This window comes from Antrostomus carolinensis, unplaced genomic scaffold (genome assembly GCF_000700745.2).
Source record: "Antrostomus carolinensis isolate BGI_N321 unplaced genomic scaffold, ASM70074v2 scaffold19772, whole genome shotgun sequence".
Taxonomy (NCBI): domain Eukaryota; kingdom Metazoa; phylum Chordata; class Aves; order Caprimulgiformes; family Caprimulgidae; genus Antrostomus; species Antrostomus carolinensis.
Window position 1 is genome coordinate 11087 of NW_010299256.1, and position 24484 is coordinate 35570.

At 36.7% G+C, this 24484-nt stretch overlaps 1 protein-coding gene across 1 annotated transcript; it reads left to right on the plus strand.

Moving 5' to 3' along the window:
• Positions 1-1136: 1136 nt before the first annotated feature.
• Positions 1137-21232, plus strand: PCMT1 (protein-L-isoaspartate (D-aspartate) O-methyltransferase). The gene is made up of 8 exons (XM_010162735.1): positions 1137-1158; positions 1239-1343; positions 2511-2542; positions 4155-4259; positions 7495-7615; positions 11363-11448; positions 12985-13154; positions 20315-21232. Exons 1-8 carry the CDS (start codon positions 1137-1139, stop codon positions 20325-20327), a joined length of 654 nt encoding a protein of 217 aa, XP_010161037.1. The 3' UTR covers positions 20328-21232.
• Positions 21233-24484: the final 3252 nt, after the last annotated feature.

Sequence of the window (24484 nt, forward strand, 5' to 3'; positions counted from 1 at the left end):
TCAGACCAAAAAGCAAAATGTTTTGAGGGGAGTTATTTTACTCTCTGAATTCAAGCCTGTGTTATAAAGGATAGTTAAATCCTGGGCACAGGTAGTAGATAAGAAAAAACAAAATAAAATTCCATGATTGATAAGGGTAGTTAGGAGCACACTGTAAACAGTCAGGGAGGCCTCTGTAGAAGTTAGCCCAGGCCTGGGCACTGGTGTCTTAGTGTTGGTAGTACTTTAAAAAAAAAACCAGGTGTGACTGCAGACTGCAGTTAGGACAATCTTAAAAAAGCTCCTTAATCTGATTTTTATGTTGCTGCATTTTGGGTTAGATTTTCAAAGTAGTCAAATTATCTTTTTTTTTTTTTTTTTTTCCTTTTAAGTATAATTTTCCAAATAAATCCTTCTTGTTTAAAGTAAATAGTTCAATGAAGCAACCCATTGTTGAAATTTCAGTTACTTGTAGTTTATACTCTCTTCTAATGCAAGTGATTAATTTTGTCCTTTTGTTTTCCAAAGTTTTCTGTTACTTATGTCTCTTCGGAACTTTAAAAAAAAAAAGCGTTATTACTGTGAAAACAAAACTTCAGTAAAATTGCAAGGAAAAGTGGCTGCACTGCACAGTGCTTCTGACATTTTACGTGCGTGTGCTTTTTACATTTTATTTTGAAAAATGAACAAAGATTCAGAGTGTTTTGATATAAAAAACTCTTTGGCCTCAGCATAAGAATTCTGATTCTGTAGGAGGTTCTTTACAAAAGGGTTTTTTTTCTTTTGCTAACAGAAGAGAAACAGATCTTGAAAATAAAATACTGAGCAAGGATGCTGCAGCTTCACATTTCTAACTTGTTTTTGTATATTTTTCAATAATTACTCACTTAGCTTCTTAGAAATATGAAGTATATTTTGTTTGGTGTGTAGAGTAATACCAGTTTCTTACTGACTATGTTTTCAGGAATATCAAAGGTGTACATAAAGTTGAGTTTTTCTAGGGAGTAGATCTTTGCAGATGGTCTCTACTGTTTCAGAAAAGCATCTGTAACTCCTGGGAAAGTCTTGTTGAAAGTTCAGTGGCTTAAGCATTGTTTGATCTATATGCACCACAGCTTAAATTCTAGTATGATGAGGGTTAGAGTGGGTAAGGTAGCATGGTTTCTCACAATATTAGAAATATATTAATGTATTTCACATGTTCTTGCATTGCAGAAGAGAAACAATGCCTTTAATTTTATTTATTTGTTTATTTATAGAAAATGGAATAATCAAATCAGATAAGGTATTTGAAGTAATGCTGGCTACAGACCGTTGCCACTATGCAAAATACAACCCTTATATGGATTCTCCACAGTCTATAGGTAAGAGCATCTTGTAAAAATGATTGAATTGTTATAATTTGCATAACTGTGCCTTTATCATATATATGTTAGCAATGTGAACATAATTTTTTTAAATTTGGAAACTTTATTTAGTTCTTTATCAGTTTATTCAATACCTTTTAAATAAGTTTCAATTTGTTATGGAATCCAGTTGGCATACTTGGATACATTGTGTAGTTAGATGTTCTGTTGTCAATATTAATATGTGAAATTATATATTTTTTTAGTTTACAGCATTTTGTGGTGGTGCAGCTGATGTTTAAATACTTTAAAATTATTTTTATCTAGTTTATGTCAGAAATAGTCTCTCTTTACAGAAACAATTCTGTTGAGATACATGCAGAGTTTCTTAAACCTTTACATTAGATTTTTTTAAAATATGAAAATAGGCTTTAAATGGGAAGATTTACTGATAGGACAGTTGCTTAGGACAGTTGTTTCCCATCCACATCCCAGTTTTATCTTTCCAAGGCAGGAGAATGAATTACGTGAATCTACTAATTTCTTTTTTCTTGTTTGTTGGTTTTTTGTTTTTTTTTTTCCTTTAATGGTGGTGAGAACTATAAATTATATTAAGATTTTTTTTAAAGTTGTATACCAGAATTCCAAAATCTTTTAAGATACATACTCAAAAGCTTATATATCTCTGCAGAAACAAATGCAGGTGAGTGTTTTTCCCGTGTTTTCTCATAGGTGTGTACTGTTTGGGAAACAGATGAAGTTATTGTCTCCAGAAGTTTTATGGTCCCCAATGCATTCAACTCAAAACTAACAAATCCAGGTTTTTACATAGGGACCAAGTGAAAAAGGCACTACATTATTCTGGGAGACATTACTCTTCTGAATTCAACATACGTGATCAAGCTAAGGCAGGATAGTGGCAAAATGGAGGTTGTAAGGTTGTAACTGAGATCAAGGATAACCTTTTTTTTTTTCCTGTCTAGAGTTGACATGACACAGCTTTCAGATGATAAACCTCAGCTCCTTTCTGAAGTAGAGTACTTATGTAACCGTTGGGGGGGTGTGTGTAGGGCCCTGAATGAGGGTGACAATTAAGGTCTTGCATTTTACAATCAAGATAATAAATATCGTAAGGTTGCCGTCTGAACAGTGATCAACATGTTCTTCCATTCTCTTGTTTTACAGGTTTCCAAGCAACAATCAGTGCTCCACATATGGTAAGCTTTAAATTTATGTGATTAGTATAGGTGATTTTATAAACATCCAAATGCTTCTGAAATAAAGCATTTATCCTAGCAAATTTAATGAATGGTTGATTGCTGTGATGCTGTTGTGAACAGTGTAGTAGGAGGGCACAGAAAAGACAGAGCTAGACTCTTCTTGGACATGCACAGTGATAGGATGAGGGGTGGTGGACAAAAAAAATGCAGTGTGGGAAATTCAGATTAGTTTCTAGGGTGAAAAAGAAAAAAAAATCCCATTGAAGTTAGTTAAGCACTGGAACAGGTTTTGCAGATTGTGAAAATTGTGTTCTTTATAAGCTGAATGGACAGGGCTCGAAGTAGACTAATTTAAATTGCCTCTGTGTTGAAAGAGGGCTGGACCACAGGATTTCCAGAGATCCTTTCCAACCTAAATTACTCTCTGATTTATAAAAATACAATAATTCAGGAGTGGATAACAGTGATTTCTATGGTATGGTATTGCTGTAATGCCTTTAATTCTTTGGACAGGGGAAAAAATATATATATATTGTACTGAGATGCAAGTTTTCTGCCAGGTGGTTTGAGACCAGGCCATTCATGACTGAGCATTAAGAGAGGATTTCAACACCTAAATCTAGCATAGAATCTTTTCTGTGTTCCTTTGAGATGAAGGATGAATAGAAGCATATATTTTGTCCTTACAACGTTTGGAAAGTGTTAAAACATACTAAGTCTGCTCCTCTTGATTAAAAACTACCCAGTTGCCTTAGCATTTACCTAGTTATCAGTATAAAAAAATCAGGAATTTCATATAGAAATATTAATAACTTTATTCAAGGAAAGACATAGAAAGAAGTACTCTGGTTAAATGAGAAAATAAGTTGTCATTCTGTTTTCAAAATTTTAGCTCACCTAAGTCATTATCCTTGAATTATCCTATGCTTAACACTAGTAGTATATGAAGTGTAAGAGCAAAAAGCATGTATCCTCTAAGCAAAAGTCAGGAATAAATGTTCTAACAATAAATGTTCTCATTATTCTGTTTTTTGGGGGTGTGATGGATTAGGGTATAAGTGTGGTAATGGCTGTCTCTGAAACATTAAAGAATTGGATTTTTTCAGTGTGACCTAAGCTTAGTTGGTGTCCTGGTCTACCATGTAGGAAAGCAAAACTGCTCCAAAGCTATCTTCTTCCAAAGTAGCCTTTGTCCCGACATATTCCAATGTATATGACATAATGATAAGCTAAATTCTTTATGGACCATACACTGCTGGAACAGTAAGGATCACCAGACCTGAAGAGAATTAAATTATGGTGTCTCTCCCAATAACTGTATCTAAATTGAGTGTATGCTAGAAGCTTGAATGGTCAGATGAGTTTATATCTATATATACTTTAAAAAAAAGTGTATATATCTCACACAATTTGTTGAACTCAATGAAATAGCAATGATTATATTGTGTAGTTAACTCCTCTCTCCCTTTCTTTGTAATAGAAAATAATGCTGAAATTTCTTACACGAATCCTCAGTGCATTGCCCGAAATCATTGAAGAATTGAACATATATTGGGTAAAATAGACACTTAAAATTTTGGAATTTTCTGTTTCTGTCTTCTTCTCTTAGCATGCATACGCTCTTGAACTTCTATCTGATCAGTTACATGAAGGAGCCAAAGCACTTGATGTAGGATCTGGAAGTGGAATCCTTACAGCGTGCTTTTCACGAATGGTGAGATATTTCGTTTAATCACTTCACCATCAGCACTGCTTGAACTGTAGCATTAAAGGGGACCCCCCCCCCCCCCCCCCCCCCCCCTTTGCACAGTGAACTGATGTAGATTGTGCAGAAAATAATTTACTCTCCTTTGTGTCATTAGTACTCAGTTCTTACTCTAGCTGATACTAGATGGCTGAGTTAAAGGGTCCAGTAAATTGTGTGGTGGTGAAGAAGCTGCCTAGAGCGGAAGGGTTATTTTCTTGATCACATTTTAGTGGTTGCTTTATAGCTTGAAGAAAGGAGATGTTTGTCTTGTCCAGCCCAATTTTTACATTATGTTGTGTGGCTATAAATGTTCTCATTATGATCAATTATAATGTCTTCCTGCTATGATGGGAGCTTAGTGAGATCTAAAAGAATCCTATTTCCATAGGAAAATATATTGTATGTATATAAATTATCTTTGAATTTAATATCTTTTTTTTTTCTTGTTACTATATTGCGTGAACATTGGTACAAGTATCCATTTAACCTTTTCTAAGTTACATTTTAATTTATATTCTTTTTACATCTTTTCCAAGTAACTTAATCTCTGGGTTGTTCAGCCTGCATGTAAGGAATTCTCTGTAGTCCCACCCTATCTTACATCAGGAAAAAAGATGAAAAAATTTGGGTTAGGATGGTTGGAACTGCAGTACTGTTAGACTAATTTGTGTAGTGAAATATGATCAGTTCTTCCTTCTCCATTCTAGGACTTTATAATTGCTTTATAACTAGCAGAGACCTTCAATAAACTGCCAACTAGACTTTTTCTTTTTTGGTCTTTCTGAGAATTTAATTTGGAATATAGTGATGCATATGATAAATTCTTATGTGGGTTTTTTTGCTGTTTAGTTTTCTCTTTTGAAGCACTGATCTGTTGAGTCTGCAATCACTTCTGGTTTCCTGTGATAAGAATGGGCAATGCACTAAGAAAAGTATTGAGGTTTTTTAAGTGCTAGATGCAAAATTAAAAGAAAAAAAAGTAGTAGAAGTAAGTTAACCAAACAGCAGTTTAGAGGAAATCTTAAGTGACACTTATACAACTTTTTACCTATTATTTTTGCTCTGACTTCGTAGTCAGTAATCAAGTGCTAGTAGTATTCATAGGAACTCCAGTTCTACAAGTGTTAAAACTTTCATTAAAGTTCTATGCATTCATAACGTTTTAGTGAGAAATACATATAGGAATAACCATTTTCAGTAAGACATATGATCAGATTTGACTGTGTACTTTTTTCTTTTAAAAGAGCTATGTAAGAATAGCTGAAAACAACTGCAGAAAAGTCAGAATTACCCCAGAAAGGAAATTTCTTTCTAGTTTTGCTGAAGTTAATCCCACAATCTTTTTATTGCCGTATGAATGCCATGTTCCTCTTCTGAACTGTCCTTGTTGGTGTGCTGTGGAATGCCTTACAGATGTTTGTTTTGTGAAACACTGGATAAATGCTTCTGTTCTGTTTGACAGTGTTACTGCTGTGCAACACGGATCTTAATTCATCCACTTGAATGAACGTAGATAAGACAACATGTACTGCTGTGACTTTCTTTCTCTGTTAAGTTCTTTCTAACAGTAACAAAAGCTTTAAAGAAATGTATTGTAGGGAGTGATGGTAAAGTGTTTTGCTATCAAAATTCAATTGGGGATGTGCTTCCTGGATCATGTGGATGTAGCTTCTCAGTCGACTTGAGATCTAGAACGAATAGCTGGCATTTGCGGAACAAGTACCTGAGCATACACTGATGTCATGACACCTTTGCTCCTATGATGTTAATCTAATTTGTGGTACTCCTGGGAAAGCTTTATGTTTGGTTAGACTAGTGAAGCATTTTTAAGATTTTTGTTTGGGCTTTCACGTTAAAGTGCTGTGATAGTTATCTACATAACAAACAATTTAAATAAATTTATTCACTTTTAAAGGTTGCTGGCAAATTAAATGAATTGTAGTGTTCATTCTGTAAATACCGGAATTATAAAGAGTGGGGTATATTTTTATTCCAAACAGGTCATGGAGATCCCAAAAATTGTGCAATTTTGCGATTGTCTTGATTGCATACACTTCAAAGTTCCAGGGTAGTGGACAGAGGTAATTGTTGAGGACTTAGAAATAGCGTAACAGACTGTGACATGCAGCAGGAGGTTCTCTTACTTTATATTGGGCTATTTCATGCTGTAACCATTTTGCTAAATTTTAATTTCTGGGGTGTTACACTGTTGGGCTACACTGGATCTTTTGCCAGCTTCTGGTACAACCTCCTGACAGGCACTCCTCCAAATAGTAACCTGTGCTTGTCATAGTGAAAACTTGCCATGTATCTTGCTCTGTTTCAAAGGCTAGGCTGGTGGTCTTCCACTTGAAAAAGAAGAGATAACAATGATCTTTGGATGTTTTTAACATAGGACTTGTCCATAATAAACCATGATATCAATAACCAGTTATTTATTTTCTATATTGTTTTTCTCCTCTCTCCAAAATTGGAAGATTTTTTTTATGGAATAAAGACATAATTCCAGAAGAAATAGCTATAATGGAGAAGTTTTTGTTTGTAAGCCTTTTTTCCCCTCAGAATACATGGATCTTTTATGAACTTTTGTGAGTTATGAGCTCTCAGAAGTTCCACTCTTCCTGTGGAAGAGAGCTGTAAATCTGAAAGCAGATTCATGAATGCAAGGGTAGGTAGAATGTAGTTTGTCCCTGACTATTAATTGCTGCATTTGCTTCTGAAAGAATAGGACTCTCGAGATAACTTAGAACGGAATGCATGACTTACCGTTTTCCTTGAAGGTCTTCTCTAGAAAAACCTTAACCTTTATGTAAGTTTATTCAACATGAAAGAAGATTAGTTCTAGTTTTTATCCTTGAAGTTACTTTCTATTGCAGGTAACGCAAACATTCATGATCAAATTTAACTTCTAAAAATTCAGAGAAGATATATCCACTAATATTATAACTTAATTGAATCATATCACAAAAAGATGACTATAATAAGCATTTATAAGACTGTATTGACAAACTTTAATTACCAGTTGCTTCTAGCAGTCAGAATGTGTCATTCTAAGCAGTAGCTCTAATAATATTAAAAAATATACTGCCACTTTACTGGTTTTGGTTTTATTTTAGATAAATGGGCTCAGGAGATAGAAATACTCATTCTATAAATAAAACAAAACTAGCAGAAATTATTCAACTGTATATTTTTATTCCAGGTTGGTCCCAAAGGACAAGTTGTAGGAATTGATCATATCAAAGAACTAGTAGATGACTCAATAAATAATGTCAAAAAAGATGATCCCACATTGCTGTCTTCAGGAAGAGTGAAACTGATTGGTGAGCATCAGACTGATATACTTACTAATTAAACTGGTATTCTTTCTAGCAGCTGGTTGAAAGTGACTGGAATTGGATGTGATTAAAAATTCTAATTTAAGAAGTTAAACCAAAGAAAGAAGAGGCAAATGAAAGTTTAAAATTCCAAGTCGTCTTTAGGCCTTTGAAAAATACCATCTTTATTTTTGAGATTATAACTTCTGGTAATCTTAAAGAATATGTAATAATTCTGTTAGAGAAGCTTAACAGGGAAGTGTTTGCTGATGAAAATACTTTACATGCTTGAAGGTCTGTCATGTTAAATTTACTATTTAAAATTGGGTTTGAATGCACAACTTTTCTTGAATAAATGTACTGTCATCTACATTTGAGCGTTTTAACGAAGCCTTCGTAGTTCTGATGTAGTAACTGAAAGTGCACGCAAAGACTTGAGTGGAAAAAGTACGGGATTGGCAGTATGCATCACTGAAGTTTATTTCACTTATTTTTAAAATTAACAGTATTTGTATGTTAGGGAGGTGATTAGTTGACACTAAACTACTTTAATTCTATCAGAGTTACTGAGAGGAAATAATGCTAAAGTTATACAAGGACAGCGTAGGATGAAAGCATTCCCTTTGTTATCGTTGTTTGTTAATTTTAAAAAGTTGAAGGTCTGGAGTATCTTGAAGGTTCTTACAAGAGAACTTGGAAAAATTATTATATGATGTTTGGCTCTTAATTATCATTTTAATTCTTGGGCTTTTCTTTTTTTTTTTAGTTAGGGACTTTGTTAAATCTTTTTTAAGTCAGCCAATCAACAGAAGTACTTGTACACATGTATAAAATGCAGTGTCCTTCACTGAGATAGGCAAATCAGTTGCTGGCTTTTCACAAGTACACTTCAAACATTCTCCATTGCTTTGTCACACCTCAGATATGCCATAACTGCATTTCAGAAGCATCAACATTGTTTTGGGGTGTCTCAGTAATAGAACTGAACTGAGAACTTGGGAATAGGTACACTTAGGCTGTGTCTATATTACTTTGTGCGGTTTCAGGATTTTTTTTCTGATGTGGGGTGTCTTGTTTGTTTGTTTTCTTAAAATCAGGAAAGTGCCTTTGAGGTGAATCTCTCAATGGCTTCCACTTACTGCACTTTGGCTCACTTGTGAATACTCCTGGAGAGCAGAAACTTTGATTCCTTTTGAATGAAACTAGACTGAAACTAGAAATTATTTGCTCTGAGAAGCAACCAAATCTGTTTGATATGTTAATGGATATTAAGCCAATAAGACTAGAACTAGACCAGAGTGATCATTCTGAAATGCAGATGTTGCATGGACATCAGGTTCTCAGCAAAAACTGTTTTGCTGTACAGATCTGCTTCTATTGTACTGCACTATTTGCCGACACAGACGTAGGCAGAGGGGAGGAGGATGTTCTAACCACAGTGAAGTAGTTTTCTTCTGTTTCTGTGCTCATGCTACAACTCTGTGTGAAACAGGTCTGCGTAGAGACATTGAAGGCTTGAGTACCATGATAGTAAATCAGATCTAGGTTCAAAAACAAGCTACAAAACCCTTTTGTGCCAGAAAGTCCTGACATTCATCACCACCTGCCACCCACCACCACGATTACTTCATTAATAGGCTGCATCTAACTAGAGACCTCAGTAGGATGGGTGATGTTATTCAGGATGTACACACATGCTCAAAATTTGGGCTGCTGTTTCCTCTGAGACATGGAATAATGTAATAATTTGTATCACATTGAATATATGAAAGCTGGCTTAACTTTTTTTTTTTAAGTCTTCTGAATATCTAGAAAGTGGTTTTCCATTGTGGGTGGGTATATACATGACTGCTGTAGCCAGGTGAATTTTTGTGGATGTTAAAAGGGAAGAGCCATGCTGTGCTTGATGCATATAAAGAAGCATGATTTTTTTTTTTTTTTTTTTTTTTTTGGTGGATGTGTGCTGATTCTGAAGCTTTTAACCTTGGTTTGGACTATTGATTCTAAGAGCAAAGGGTTTAGAAGTTTGAGGTCCTTTTTACCACTGCCAGTGAAGTGATAAGATGTGGAGAAGTCACATTTGGATTTCTCTGGACAGTGCACAAGGTGCATTTAAATCTCAGAATACGTGTGTTCTTCAGAAGACAACTTAGCAGTTTCTTTCACAGCTGTTTCTTCAATTTAGCAATCTCTTCTTTTGCCAGCAGTACTGGAGATGACTGATTCTAATGCCTGCTGCTGCATCTTGGGGAACGAGAGTCTGTCTCCTTGGGTAGCTAAAATCATTCAAAGCAGTATCTGTATATTTGAGCTAAAAGTCTTTCTCCATTGTGTTCTCTGATGGAACAGTGGCTTGATACAGTAATGCATCACTACTTTTCTTTAGAGGAGGTAGGCAGCGCTGCTAACATATAAGCAAATAGAAATTATACATTTGTCTGCATTGAGGTGGTTGTTCCAGTAGAACCCTCTTTGGCAGTCAAGAGAGATTAAGCCCTGGAAATACTGGAACTTTAATCTTCATTACTGGCAACAGTAATAAAAGCTGACAGTGGAACTGGATCAATAGGCATGAGTTCTCTTGAAGCATTGGTAGTCCTTGCTCGGCAGCTTCTGTCTGCAGCCTTTGATTGGAGCTTGTACTGGTCAGAATTGATATTGTGAAAAAATAAGTCACTGAGCTTTAAGGGGCTTCTCAGCTATTTGGGAAACATGCTCTCTTCTTGGATGGTTTAGCTTCATTTACTACTTCTGTTCCTAAATAACTCCAGAGAGAGCTTGCCTAACTTGCTCTGAATTTTCCTATTGGTTTCCTGTAAATACTTTGAATATCACATTCACATCATCATCTTTCGCAACTAAACTCGGGATCTAGTTTAGTTTGCTACATATCAGTGACTTAAAAACCACATCTGTTCCCTTTTCATCCTGCATAACTGGGATGATACGACACATCTGTGATAGGGGGTGCTTCTCCATGAGGTCTTCACCAAAGCTGAAGCTGCACTGGTAGTCCTCTGAATAACTTAATTACTCCTAACATCTTCCAAGCAGCCACCTGGAGCTTTAGCCACGGGTCTGACCTGGCTGTCCATGTTAATCTGGCAGTTGTCTGCAGGCAGGATAGGTAGGAAGATCCATCCTCTGGCAAAGGGGATGTGTGGGGATTATCGTGGTGCTGCATTGATGTGTGGGTGCGGGTGTGGACTTTCACTCCAACCAGTAGTGCAGTTATAAGTGTATGGTCCATGTGAATACTTGCTTTGTCTTTTCCTCACCTTTGGAGTTTTCTGTTGTGTGCTTCTGAGATTTAATGCTTTAGGCTTATGATTTGCACTGTAGTTCGGAATGGTGTGCGTGAAGGCGAGGCAAAGCGAAGCATATGTTCTCACAGGGGTAAATGAGGGGAAAAGTCACCTGCATTGGAATGGTAGGGCACATAAATATTTAAGTATCTTTTCTGGGTAGATCACGTCTCTCCAAGAGCTTTTGTTGTAAATCCATGCTTTCTAATTTTGAGTGCTTCAGCAGTATTTCACATATCTTTCAAGTGTGTGTATGTACATATGAGGGTGCCTTGTTGCATCTGTTTTACAATTGTGTTAATATTTTTAAATTGACTTCATGGCGTTATTACTATGCAGCAAAATTTTAGTTGAAATCTAAGCATAGTTTATCTTATCTATAGATATAGCAGACCAGCTGTTTTCTTCACTCCTTTTAAAAACATTTTTAAAAAGTGTTTTCTTGCAGTGGGAGATGGAAGAATGGGATATGCAGAAGAAGCTCCCTATGATGCAATCCATGTAGGAGCTGCAGCACCAGTTGTGCCCCAAGCAGTAAGCCTTTGTTTTATGTGTGTGAGTCAGTAATCTGTTATCTGTAAAGAACATTTTACATACATGTATCTGTAAAATGCTTGGTAGACTTGCACTGCTGGGAGTATCAGTGGGCAGGATAGTATTACTGTATGGTGTGGGCTTTTTTGTTTCTGTTATGATTGTTGGTTTGCAAAAGCTCTATGTTCTAATAAATCTCCTCTAAATAAACATATTTTAAAATTACTTGTGCACAACCCTCTATTAAAACAATGAACCAGAACATTTTATTGAATAAATTAATTTGATTTTATCAAATGTTGAGTTACAAAATTTAAGTATTTGTTTCTCAGGTTCCAAGGCATGAAGCCTGTTGGAAAAGTAAAGTGCTCAGCTGGAAATACAGACAGTGCCATGTGTTCATAGCTTTCAGGGTGGATACAGGGCAGTTCTTACTAGAGAAGCTGAAGAGTAACAGGGACTTTAGAGTGTACATACATGAAGTCCCTTCTTGTAGATAAGATATTTTCTTTTTTCCCTTCCTTTCATCGGGTGAATGGGAATATTTAGCATGATTTTGATATGCTACATACCAGTTAAGTTTTTTAAATGTGAATTTTAATGATGGGTAGTGAAGGACTGAAGGCTTGAGGTGCTATATACAGGTTAGACTTTTCCGGACATGGACCCTTGTTTTATTTTTCTGTTTTATTTTGTGATCTGTGTTTGAGGGAGTGTTACCAGCTAAGTGTTGACAGATGACAATTAAAAAGGTAATTTAAAATTTATTAGTGAATTAAACAGTTCTTAATTATAATTTTCATTAGTAACAGGGATTGAGATTTTTTTCATGGCATCTAGGAAGTACTGAATTTTCCTTGAGACTACTGTGGTTAGCCTCCTTCTCTAGTTATGAAAGCAAAAAAAAAAATAAATCCAAGCATTTCTTTCCCATACCCTGTTACTTATCACTTATCTTACTCACATTCATCTATTTTAGACTAGTTTCATGAAATGCTGTTCTATTTACAGAATTAAAGAGAAGCTGTTGGGTAGTGAGTGTATTGTAGACAACTTAATATTATTCCAGGAAGATAAATTAAAAGAAAAAACGTCACAAATCTTATTCCGAGGGCTTAAGGGGAGATCAGTTAGACAATGGGCCTGCGCTGATGCACAATAAGTATCAAACAGCTAAAACTGGCAGTTTAAAAAGATTGAATCTACTGTAAAAATAATTAGTGATTTGCATATTTTTCCCCTCTAACGTAGAAACTAAAACTGCAACCAACCTAGTGAATCCAATTACTGTTTTACCTTTTGGAATGATATGAAACTCTTGTGAATGTTTCTGTAATACCAGTTGTTGTACCATTTTGTTGTGATACTCTCATTTTCAGTGCATTTTTTATTTTTTCCTGATTGAAGTACTTACTTAGCTACTGCATAATAGTAGACAGATAAATTGTGGCAAAGCTATTAATCTAATGTAACAAACTTTGGATCTAGCTTCTCTGAAGTGACTGGTTACATTCTAATTTCTGTGTTGTGTTTTAGCTTATAGACCAGTTAAAACCTGGCGGAAGATTGATATTACCAGTTGGTCCTGCAGGGGGAAACCAGATGCTCGAACAGTATGACAAGCTAGAAGATGGCAGTGTCAAAATGAAGCCTCTGATGGGAGTGATATATGTGCCTTTAACAGATAAAGAGAAGCAGTGGTCCAGGTGGAAGTGATTTTCTGTTCCACTTACTTCTTCCACACACACGCAAGGTGAAAGGGTGTGAATTTTAAGCAGATAGACTGCAAGGCCTGCCTTTGCTGCTGTCATTGCTTTCTGCTCCTCCATACCATGAAAAGTGACTCAGTCTGCATTACTACATCACCAAAAGGAGGTTATGCTAAGTTTGACTTAATTTAAAAACAGAAGAAAAATATTGCATGAGTTGCACTTTGTCTCTTTTGGACATGTTTTCTTTAGTCTTTGGTGTGTTTAAGTGTCTTATTTGTTGTTTTGAACACAGGTTTTTTCTAAATTTAAAGTTCCCTTCTAATGAACTTTTTATAACTAGCTTGCCCAGTAATTAGGGTAAAGTGTAAAATATTACTTAAGAATAAATATTGTTTTGTTCTGTGAGTTAGTGGTAATTGGGTATTTGTTTTTTATTTTTCTGAAATGTCACAAGTGAAGAAAAATCTTTGTAAAATCCTTTATGGGAAATATAAACAATCTTGGGAGCACTTTTTCCTCAGCCTCCAAGTAGCAGAAAGTGGAGAAGGAAATCCCTTCTTCCCTAGAGTATGAATGTAGTTGAATAGTGTTCAGAAAATAGTCTCAGACATGTTATTAAAAGTCTGTCATCTGTCTCTGATGGGGACATAATTTGTGTTCGCCAACACAGCAAACTCCAAAGGCCTTTCTAGAGGTAGTAAACATTCCAATTTGCTGAATTGAACAGCCAGTAACACAGACAGAACACAGCTGTCAGCTTAAACCATTCTAGCATTAGTATGCAAATGAACAAAGCAGCAGTCCTGTTTTGCTTCCTGGCAGAAAAGCTTGTGAATGTATTATCTGCATTAATGAAGTGCAGAGATGTGTATTTTGTTCTGAAAACAACTTTTGAGCTTTATCACTCCTAACTTTAGGGTTTTTTGGTTTTGTTTTTTTCCCCTTGATATTCTGGAGTATAGGTTGTGATTTGGATACATGAATACTTAAAGAGTTTAAACTATCAAAATGTCCACGAAAAGTATAAATAAAGCAGTTTGCCTTACTGCTGCTTCCTGAAACTTCATTTCAGTGTTTCTTGGAATACTGTATAGCCACCATGTACAAGTTACTCTTAGAACAGTAACTCTTAATTTCAAAGCTTGTGAAGCATGCTTGCTATTCAGATGTTTTGTATTTGTTATGCAAGTTAATACTTTATCCTCAAATATTGCCAGGATTTGGACTAGATGGTCTTTCGAGGTCCCTTCCAATCCCTAACATTCTATTCCCTCAGTGTGGTACTCAGGGGTTTCCTGCCTCTTGTAAAGCTTTGGAAGTCTCGCTTTGTGGTCTGTTCCCTCCTCTGGCAAATGGGGTGGACTTTATTCAAGTTTAGAGTCCATGCTCTGCTTACTCCAGAAAAGAGAAGTATTCTTCTTAAGCCTTCCTTTTTCCAGAGACGCCTTACAGATTTTTCTGCATTTCTACCTGATCTGATTGTAGTAGCAATTGTTTGGGGTTTTTTATAGCAGCAATGTGTGTTCTTCTAAATAGTGATTATTGAAGGGTTTCTGAAATGACAGTGGTTATCCTTTGCTGCTAGTGAAGGTGGTGTAGTGTATGAAGGACTAGAATTCTAAGGTCTTTGCATCTCTTCTGTGCAGTTTTGTACTCTTTCTCTGCTAGCTCAGGAAGAAATAGTAGATGGTCTTTGGGCCCTCTTCAGTTATGAGTGTCATGGGGTTCTTTTCCCCAGATTTTCTTACCAATTTCTATTCTCTTCTGAAATACTTCTTGATTTTATTTATTTATTTTTAATTTAAGTGTTAAGAATATACATTGGTGTTATCAGAAAAGGTAAGTGCTTAGCCTTAGCCTGAAGGGTTACCTTGATCACTACCGTGGCATAGAGGCTATTTCTTGCTATGTGCATTTAAATTTGGTTTAGTCTTGGAAACCTCTGTTAAAGGAAATCTCAGAAGTCCACTTCTTGTAGTGTTTGTTTTTTCTTTAACTGTCCTTTTTGTGATCTGAAGAGAATTCCCATTCCCTTGTCAAGGATAACTGCCAGTGCACTGCTGACCTTACCAGAGATCACATCTGTCTTCTGTTTTTCCTTATCGGTGAGTCCAAAGTGTAGGGTCAGCCAGCTGCTGCTAAGGAAACTCCTAATTAGCAACAACAACTCAGCATTTGTTGTCTACGCTAGCATCAAAGATGAAAGAGGTATTTTTTTCTGCACTTTTTAGATTTTAGTTTAACTTTCCTTAAATTGTTGAAGACCCGTGAGCAGAGATCACTTAGAGACTCCTCTGAAACAGCATCTTTAAATCTTTATATAATAAAGAGCTGTAGTGTATGAGATACTATAGTTGTTATAAATATAGAATTAATTGAACTATCATCTTTTTTAGAGTAGCTCAAGAATCCTGTGTGTTTAGCTTGTCATCCTCTTAGTTTGTTATGCAGTTTCATTCTTAACGCTGGTAACGGTTTCATGACGTTAAGAATTGGTGTCCCTTCACAAAAATAAAATGGATAGGTCAGCAGCAATTTCCGAGGCTGGCAGACCTTCCATTTGGCGAGAAGGAACCCACTTGAATTCTTGCTTACCTATTCACATGTTGAAGAGGTTAGTACAGTCCCTTACTAGGGGCTGCAGGGTGCTGTTTACGAAGCAGCACAACAGTGGCTTGATCTCTGAGTGGTGTTTGAGGTCACACCTACCTTCAGACACTTTGCATCACTCTTCATTATGTAAAACTGGAACTTGTAGCAAAAGAAAATCTGGGCTAGCTGGAAGAAAGGGACTCCTTGGATTTTAATAAATCAGTGTTGTGGTGCTTAATAAAGAATCTTATTTTGTGAATGTTGTTGGATTTCTTTAAATTTAGTCCATAATTTTCTAGTTTGGGTTCAGCTGCAGTAGTATTTTTAAGCTCCAAACATTAGTGGGAATCTTCTCAAATTTGATTCTGAGACATCTGGAAGTAGAATATGCACAGGAACCCTATCTCCGGTACAAAATGAAATGCATTAGTGTACCAGAGATCCCACAGTAGTTGCTGGCAATGATGTTTATCCTTTCACAGAAAACTTCTCAATTATTAATTGTTTCTTTTCTTACTGATAAGTAGGGAGGAGAGAAGACCTCTAGTATCGCACAGTTGAGAACACAGCTTATTGGCTATCTTACTGGCAGTTCTTGTGTAAATTAGGATCTCTCTGGTTTTACTTCTCTGGGAGAGTTCACTTACTGCTTACATGGAGAGACAATTTAAAGAGAATAAAAATGTAAGGAATGCTTAGCAATGAGTCTCTTGTTACAATCGTGGATTTTATTTCCAACTAGGCAGCTGTTTTAAAAAGGTAACAAATTACTTTTTTTAACTTAAAATATTGCATTAGTAGAAGTTATTTATAAATGTTATGCTAAATTCATTATTTGATGATAAAATACAAAATTATAATGACAGTATACCCTTTCTGAGCAAAAAATGCAGTGACTAGGCTGGGCTGTTACTGTATCTCAGCTGTACGTACAACATGATTAAGCACCCTTTTGGAAAACATTTATTAGGAAACATTTTAATGTTTCTGCTTAGAAACTCTTATTCAGTGTTTCAAATGTTCCTGATGAGCTAGTTGTCTAATTTCACTTGTAATTAGCAGGAATTGTTTGCCCAGAACTCTTTTGGCTATGCAGAGTAATGATTATGGTTAAAGGGTTTTTTTTTTTTTACTTTGTCAAAAAGAATCTCTGCATAAAATATTTTAGGCTAAATTTAAAATTTGTGTTATGCAAAAATGCATGTGATGTAACTGATATAATAGGTTGCGGGGAAAATTCCTTTTCTTTGTCATTTCAACCTCTCAATTTGACAACTGATCATAGCAAATACTACTTCAGAACAGCTCCTTTCCAGATTCAAATGCTCCAGGTCCAAATAGAGTGTCTGGTTACCTTTAAAATTACAAAGGGAGAAATAATTGGCTGCTGAAGCACTGAGTAGATACTGAAATTCAGAGTGTAGCCTAGTATGAATTAGAAGAAGAGTATTGGTTGTGACAGCACATTTTTCATAGATGAATGATGTATCAAAAAGGGAAAGCCAAATGCCTAATGACAAGAAAATTGAAGTGGATCAAAAAGAGTGAGTTACAGATTGCAGATAAATTTATAAATGCTCATTCAAATATTTAATTTGAATGCCTTCCACCAAAGAGATGGAGACATATTGCAAAACTTCATGACCTACCTGTATCCCAAACTTCTGTTATTTCTTATTGTTGATAAGATTTGTGTGGTTTTTGGGGTTTTTTTAATAATGAAATCTGACATTTACCTCAAATGCCACCTATTACATTTTCCCGAGAATGCTTTTTAGTTTGTTGGATACTCCCAATGGGAAGTGTGGAATATTCCTGTATATGTTTTGCCTACTAGTAAGCCAAAATTTTTCAAACTTGCTTAAATTTATTTTTAGAATAGTAATTTTGAGCTAATGACTTCTGAAATTTGCTTTAACTTGAGTTTATAAGGTTGCTTTGATACCTCAGTTTACAATATTAATAGTGATTCTCTTGCTAGAATTCTAAGGTGTGATGGACTATTGTGATGACTTAAAACCTAATCCTAAAACCTTAAAGCCTAAAAATATATATATTGCTTATGAAGCAGGAGCTAGTAAGCAGATTGCAAGGAATACATACATGAAGGTGGAGGGAAATTACCCGAGTTGTGTAAGAATCACAGCAAATAGTTGTGGCTATAAAAAGGGAGAAATATAAAATCAATTAAGTCCTTCCTGTGGCTCTAGAGGACAATGGGATATTTTTAACGAGAGAATAGCAGTTGTCTTTTGAGTCTCCTTTTAAGCTTTGTAGCAGGATAGAATTTTTTAACCACTGGGAGGATAGAGAAGTGTCCTGGTTTTTACCAGTAGTTGAAACCTGGTAGAATTCATAGCTTGGCAGCTTCTGATCCACGCAACTGAAGTTAAAATCAGCTGATGCTCTTTTGCAAGAAGTATTTAAGTCTGCAAGCTGTTCACATTAGGTGGATAGCCGAGAAGTGTTACCTACCTGATGATCTAGGACTCTTCTGTAACTTTAAAATATATATAATCCAATAGTGCACATATAAACTCATCTTCTCCTAACAGTAGAAATTCAATGCAGCATAATTTTGACACATACATCATGGGTTGTTTTGGGCTGGCATGCTGTTGCTAGATTAACAAGTAGTGAAGTGCAAGTGAAAAATCTCTTGAGGGAAGCTGATCCCCTTAACACAGTAAATGTTCTAATAAACAGAATATGGAAATCTTTATTTTGAAAGTGACATCTAGTATAAACTTAAAGGAACATTATTATATGTTCGGGAATAGCTTAAAGCAATATGAAATACCAACAATTAAAATATTGGCATGTAGGCTTACAATTTCTTGAGGATCTAGCTTGGGTTTAAAGCATTAAGAATTACTTGTCACAGTAAGAGGCCAGGCTTTTACAAAGCTAAGCGAAGATATGGTAGAAATCAGGATGAAAATCACATCAGCAATTGGGCATACGAGACTGAACCAGCTGTAGCAGTAGTCGTCACTTACATATGCTTGTTGAAGCTGTAAATATTAACTGATGATGCAGCTCCTGGAAGCATTAAGGATGAATGAAGTACTTGTCCTGAATTCACTGGCACTGCATTTTAAACTGAGTATCAGATGTTCATTTATTTTTATCTGTTTAAAGTAAGCAAATACCCATTCTGTGAAATAGGTTAATATGGAGAACTTCCAAACCTTTGGCTATAAACAGATTTTTCTTTACCCCAGCCAAGATATGTTTTTCCCCCTTCTACTTTTTTCTTCTTTCTGTAATTACTGCAGCACTCTGAAGCTGTACGATTAGTACCTCACTATTAGAAGGCAGTGCAAAGTGCAAAGAATGCAAATATTTATCCCTAACAAATCACAGAGTTTGCATCCCAGCTGCATTAGATACAAAACTAGTCATGTAAGCACTAGTTGCAACTGCCTTTTTAGTTGCTTTTAAAATGTTTTGCATGCTGTCATTCCATGCTGTATGGTTCCCAAAGGATAATGCCTTTGTAACGTTAAAGCTTTTGCTTGTGTGCATGTAGCACTATGTTTTTGTGGGTTAGTTTGCATGATAGCTGGAAATACTGTTGTGTATTGAGCCAGCAATCACATGAGTGAAGTTTTTCTTAATTCAGACAGTGTTTGCTTTGCCTAATGAGGGTGATGCACCTACTAAAAGAAAAACTGCAGCAAACTCATTGTGAGTTTATAGATCACTTGTGCCTTGGGGGAAGAAAAAAAAAAAGCTAACACTTCTGTTTGAGTTTTCCAGTATTCATAACAGCACGGTGCTCAGCTTCCAGATTTGTCGGACATTTTGTTTTAAAATTAATGCTTTAGAAACATTTAAACAAATCAGTAATGTATGCTAATTTCACTTTTGGAATATGGGTTCTATGGATGTCCTGTTTCAGTGGGTTTTAACTGTCCTGCAGGAACAAAAGCCTGCATTTTCTAGATGTCTCATAGTGATTTAGAGAGACTTCTTGATGCATCCTTTCTCCTACCTGAAACTCCTCTTAACATGCCCCCACCCTTTTCATAACCTAGTCCTGATTTAGCATAGTTCCTTCAGGAGCTAATTGAGCTCCTCTGCGAAATAAATTACATAGGTGGTGCAAACTGCACAACACTGAGGTGAGATTGTGTTCCTAGCTTTCTTAAGAGACTGCAGCTGAAGCTAAATTTTTGGCAGCTACAGAGAAAGTTTTTTGCCAAGAGTCCGTCGAGTAAGTTGGCTCAGTTTCTTGCCAGCGTGTAGCCAACAGAGTTTGGATGACAGGTAGCTGTGTAACTAGCTGCGTGGTGTGGGGGATGTTCATTAAAGCAAATGATCCATAAAATGCAAAATAGAGGGACCCATATTTCATGATACATCACATAATAATGTGAGATGGTAAGGGATTGCTGTTGCCTTTCCTTCCCCCCAGCCCCTTTAAATGCTTGTGGAGACATACAAGGTTTTGCTGATGTGCTTGAGCACTTAAATGTAATCTGATTCAGTATCAAAAGTTTTCAGATATGTTTTCCAAGGGGAAGAGAAACATAACTGCATGTATTTTCTTTCTACAGGGATGAATTGTAAAAGCTACATCATCTTGACCCAAACATAGTGTTACAGTGGACTGCTCATCTCCAGTTCTAAAAGCTTTTTGAAAACCAACAGCATTGCAGCTTGTTTTGGACTTCGTTATACAGTTGTTATCAGCATGGAAAAGCGTGGTGTTTGTTTTATTTTTTTAGATGCTCAAGGCAAATCTGATAAAGAAATGGTGGAAAGTTTTATGTGGGCACTGTTTTATTTAACATGCCTTTATTTTACTTTCATCTGTTCAAAGTGAATTTCTGCAAAACTGCAGATAAAGACCTACAGCTTGTGAACTCTAATTTTGATGGGGGTACTTGAACACTCACTTCTCTCTGCTCCTGTGTCCCTTGGTAAAACTGCTTCTGTGCACCTTATGACACTAGGTAGGTAATACCAGGTTTTCTGTGTTCCGATGTCTGCTAGATGCTACTAAAAGGAGATGAACTTCCTTTTTAAGCTTTTGACATGGTGTCATAGACTAGCATGTAGTAGATACCATCAGCTGCTTTATTACCTTAAAACCAGGCATTTGTATATATTAAACTTTAAGACAACAGAGGTGGGTGGCCGCTCTTATCAAACATTGCTGTTCAAGTTGGGTAGAACAGACATGGTTTTCCCTTTCCTTCTAAAATGAGTTAATGGAGTCTTGAAATTCAGTTTTGGTTTATAGCTCACTGCTGATGTGATGCACATAGATTTAATTCCATAAATATGATTTAAGCTGTGTCCCAATCACTGAACAGTTTATGCAGTGCTGCTTTGCCAACTAAAGTGAAAAGCAAAAGGGGAGTTATGTGCTTGTGTGGAAGATTATGATCAGTATGTTGTAGACTACTGAGATATGGATTGCTAATATTAAAAAAAAATAAAATCTTTTGGTTCTGAAAGAAAGTTGCTTTTGGCAAAGCCATTTGCTGTATTAACGTTCTCATTTTTCTCACTGTGGGCACCCAGGAAAAATTCTGACTTTTTAGAAAGTGAATTCTTAATTGCTGTATGAGGAAAACATGATACATTCAGAAGAAATAACAAATCCTACACTTGTAAGTACAGATAGAGATGCACCTGTTCAGTTTTCATGTAGAACAGTGGTTGGAAGGCTATAAACCTTTTTTTCTGCCCCAATTTTCTGCTTTGGGACTGTAAAATGTCAACAGAAAATTGCAAAGCAGTACAGTAAGGTTATCTGCTTTGGGAAAGGGGGGAAGTGTGTCTTGAGTCATCTTGCTCTGATTTGAGCAACCAGGAATTAAAGTAAACAGCATGTTATCATTATTTTATTTTTTATGGTAAAAAGGATTATAGAAGAAAATAACTTGTATAAAACAACCCATAGTGATCACTGCAAAAGTATGTTTAACTGTTCGTGGTGGAACAACAGTAATTTTGTGATAGGATTAATCCCTGAAAGCATAAATGTTAAAATTCAAAGGCCTCTGAATGTGAAACAGGAACATTTGAAATAACCTTCTTTTTGAAGGTCAGCCCCACCCTATTCCTGTGTAAAAGATGTGTATCAATTTATATAGATGTTTGGAAGTTAATGTACCACCTCCTGATCTGACTGCAGCCTGGGAGCACATACACAAAGATAATGCTATAAAAGAATTAATATAGCATGTATTCTAGAAAATACAATTCAGAAAAACCCACTTGTGTCTGACAAATTTGTACTAACCCACAATCAACTGTGAAACTAGTTCTTGGTGTTGAAGTGAAATATCTTAAATGATGCATGCTAATGTTCAACCTTTTGGTCACTGTATCATTCAATTTGAGTTCAGCTTTATTTACATCTTCTCACTAACTTAATCAGTTAATTGAAAGATATGAGCTCAACTGTATCCAAATTCCTGTCTCTGGACGCAGTGTAATAAGCTAGCCTAACTCGGAAGAGGTGATAAAGCTGAGATTCGGCGACAACTTTTTTTTGGGAGACCCACTTCAGGAGGTGTAAGACTTCAGGGACCAAGGCTGTTGGGATTAGTGCACCCATTCCACTGAAGGGGCTGGCGATAGTCAAGGTACTCAGCCAGAAAGGAGTATCCAGGAGTAGCATTTAGGAATTGGAAAATGAAAACCCTTCCATGGTGGAGCGATGGTTCTGAAGTAGAAACTTCTTGGAGAAGAGGACAAGTTGAAGTGCAGAAGATTTGAAGAGCTTGAATAAATGCTGTGTGAACTGTCTGAATTGCTACTTTGCCAAATAAAACAAATTGAGAGGAAGCTGTATCGAGGTCTCTGGTTTTGTGTTTGGGTTGGTTGGTTGTTTTTTTAATCTTCATGGGATTTCACATGTCCAAAAAGAAAGCAAGCATTTATAAAAACACTGGTTTACTACATGACCAGAACTGTGTGTCTGTTTTCAGTTAATTCATGTATTGCAGTCTGTTGCAGCAGTTACCAAGTCTGGCAATGCCATACGCAATGGAAGTGGAGTTCTACCTGGCTGCTTGGAATTTCTTTTAATTGGCATCTATGTGTTTTGGAAACAGGCCGTGTGCGCAGGGTGGGAATTCTGCCTGCTCTATGTGGTTGAATCCAGCTGGCTAGGAGTGCACGATCTGCCGCTTGCAAGGATTAAAGTTTATCTTTTTTAGAAGAGGTGCCGTGATGTCTCACTGGATTGTTACGATCGCCCCTAAGCCAGGACAACTTGGTAGAACAGATTAGCTGAACCAGTGATGGTCACTAGTCTGGTTGTTTCCAGGGATCAGACTGTAGAAGACTTCCAGAGCCTGAGCAGAGGAACCAAGAGCTACTGCCTCTATCCTGGAAACCCACAAACAGCTCTGGATGTTCTGCAAAGAAGAGCAGTTTGGTGAGCTGTATGGATGTGTTCTGTTTATGTTGTAGGAATTACCTCGTCATTTACTGTTTCCGTTACTATTTTCGTTTCTTATTTCTCTTGGAAGTGGTAGGGGAGGGAAACTGGCACACAGGGTGTGCACCAGCACTGCTGGTCAAGGCTACCTGGCTGATCCCTGAAATGTTTTGTAGTCAGTGAGTTTGACGTGGGAATAATGCCTGGAGCAGGGGGGCTCAATGTGGTAGGCTCTGGAACACGCAGCTGGCAGCAGTTCTCTCTGCGTGTGCAGTGTTTTTGTGACAGGGTGACAAGCTCCAGGGATTTCTAGTGTGGAGAGACTGTGGAATTAACAATCGGCACAAAGAGGTAAACTAAAATGCCCAGAGGAAAACTCTTAATACAGTTTATCCTGCCAGAAAGAAGGGTGTTAACCCATTCTTGCAATAGCAGTGTTTTCTTCTTTTTACTCGTTAACATGCCCTGGGATGTGCTGCATTTGATTTAAATGCAGTTCACAGAAAGAGGGTATAATTTCAGTTCCTTCTTGATATTGACATGATGCAAAGGATGAGTAATGCAGACCAAGCTTGTGATTTGTATTTCTGGTTCCATTTGGCTGATTTTTGAGGTGGAACACATTATGATGCAGTTAGAAAGATCAATAATACTAATTGTCTTTCTGGAACATTGTTCTTTGTCCCAAACGATGCGGAAGAGGTATTCTGCTGAAGTAAATGAGCAGTGGTCTTGGCTCAGCAAAAAGGCAGGATGAGGTCATGCAAGCACATTGTGCAGAACAAAACAGCAACCAAAGTGCTGCCCAAAAGGCACCATGTGTGCAGGGGGATGCGGGAGATGATGAGGTCTGAAAGTGGTCTTTTGCATTTCAGGACGTCCAGACTTTACACGTCAGGAAGTGTAAATTAGAGTTTAGAGGCCGTGGTACACAACAGATGGATCCAAGCATCAGTGTTAAGTTGGTTTTGTGGGCTTGTACATTTTGCCTTTGTTGGCTTGATTTGAGTTTTGTCCATCTGCTTCGAATTGTGAAAGGTTGAAGACCAGTTGTGGGAAGCGCACAGGCACTCAAGGGATCATAAATCCTGTTGCCTTTACTGTCATCGATCTGCACTTGTGTGCTCAGAGCACCCAGGGGCAAGATTTGGATTTCTGTGCCTCAGCCAGGTCTGAGGAAATCAGCTCGGACTAAAACTTGGCTCTAGGCAGGCAGAGACACTATAAACTCTGCTATACGTGTCCTGTTTACCTCCCACACTTCATCCTTGACGTACAGAGCTGCTTTCTGTTCCAGGTAGTGCTAGTCTTACACACACCACAAACT

Bases quoted from the DNA above. Each gene is read 5' to 3' on its own strand.
- PCMT1 (XM_010162735.1), top strand. From the start codon at position 1,137: ATGGTTTCTCACAATATTAGAA. The intron at 1,344-2,510 runs GTAAGAGCATCT...CTTGTTTTACAG, and splicing joins GGATTCTCCACAGTCTATAG to GTTTCCAAGCAACAATCAGT. The intron at 11,449-12,984 runs GTAAGCCTTTGT...GTTGTGTTTTAG, and splicing joins CACCAGTTGTGCCCCAAGCA to CTTATAGACCAGTTAAAACC.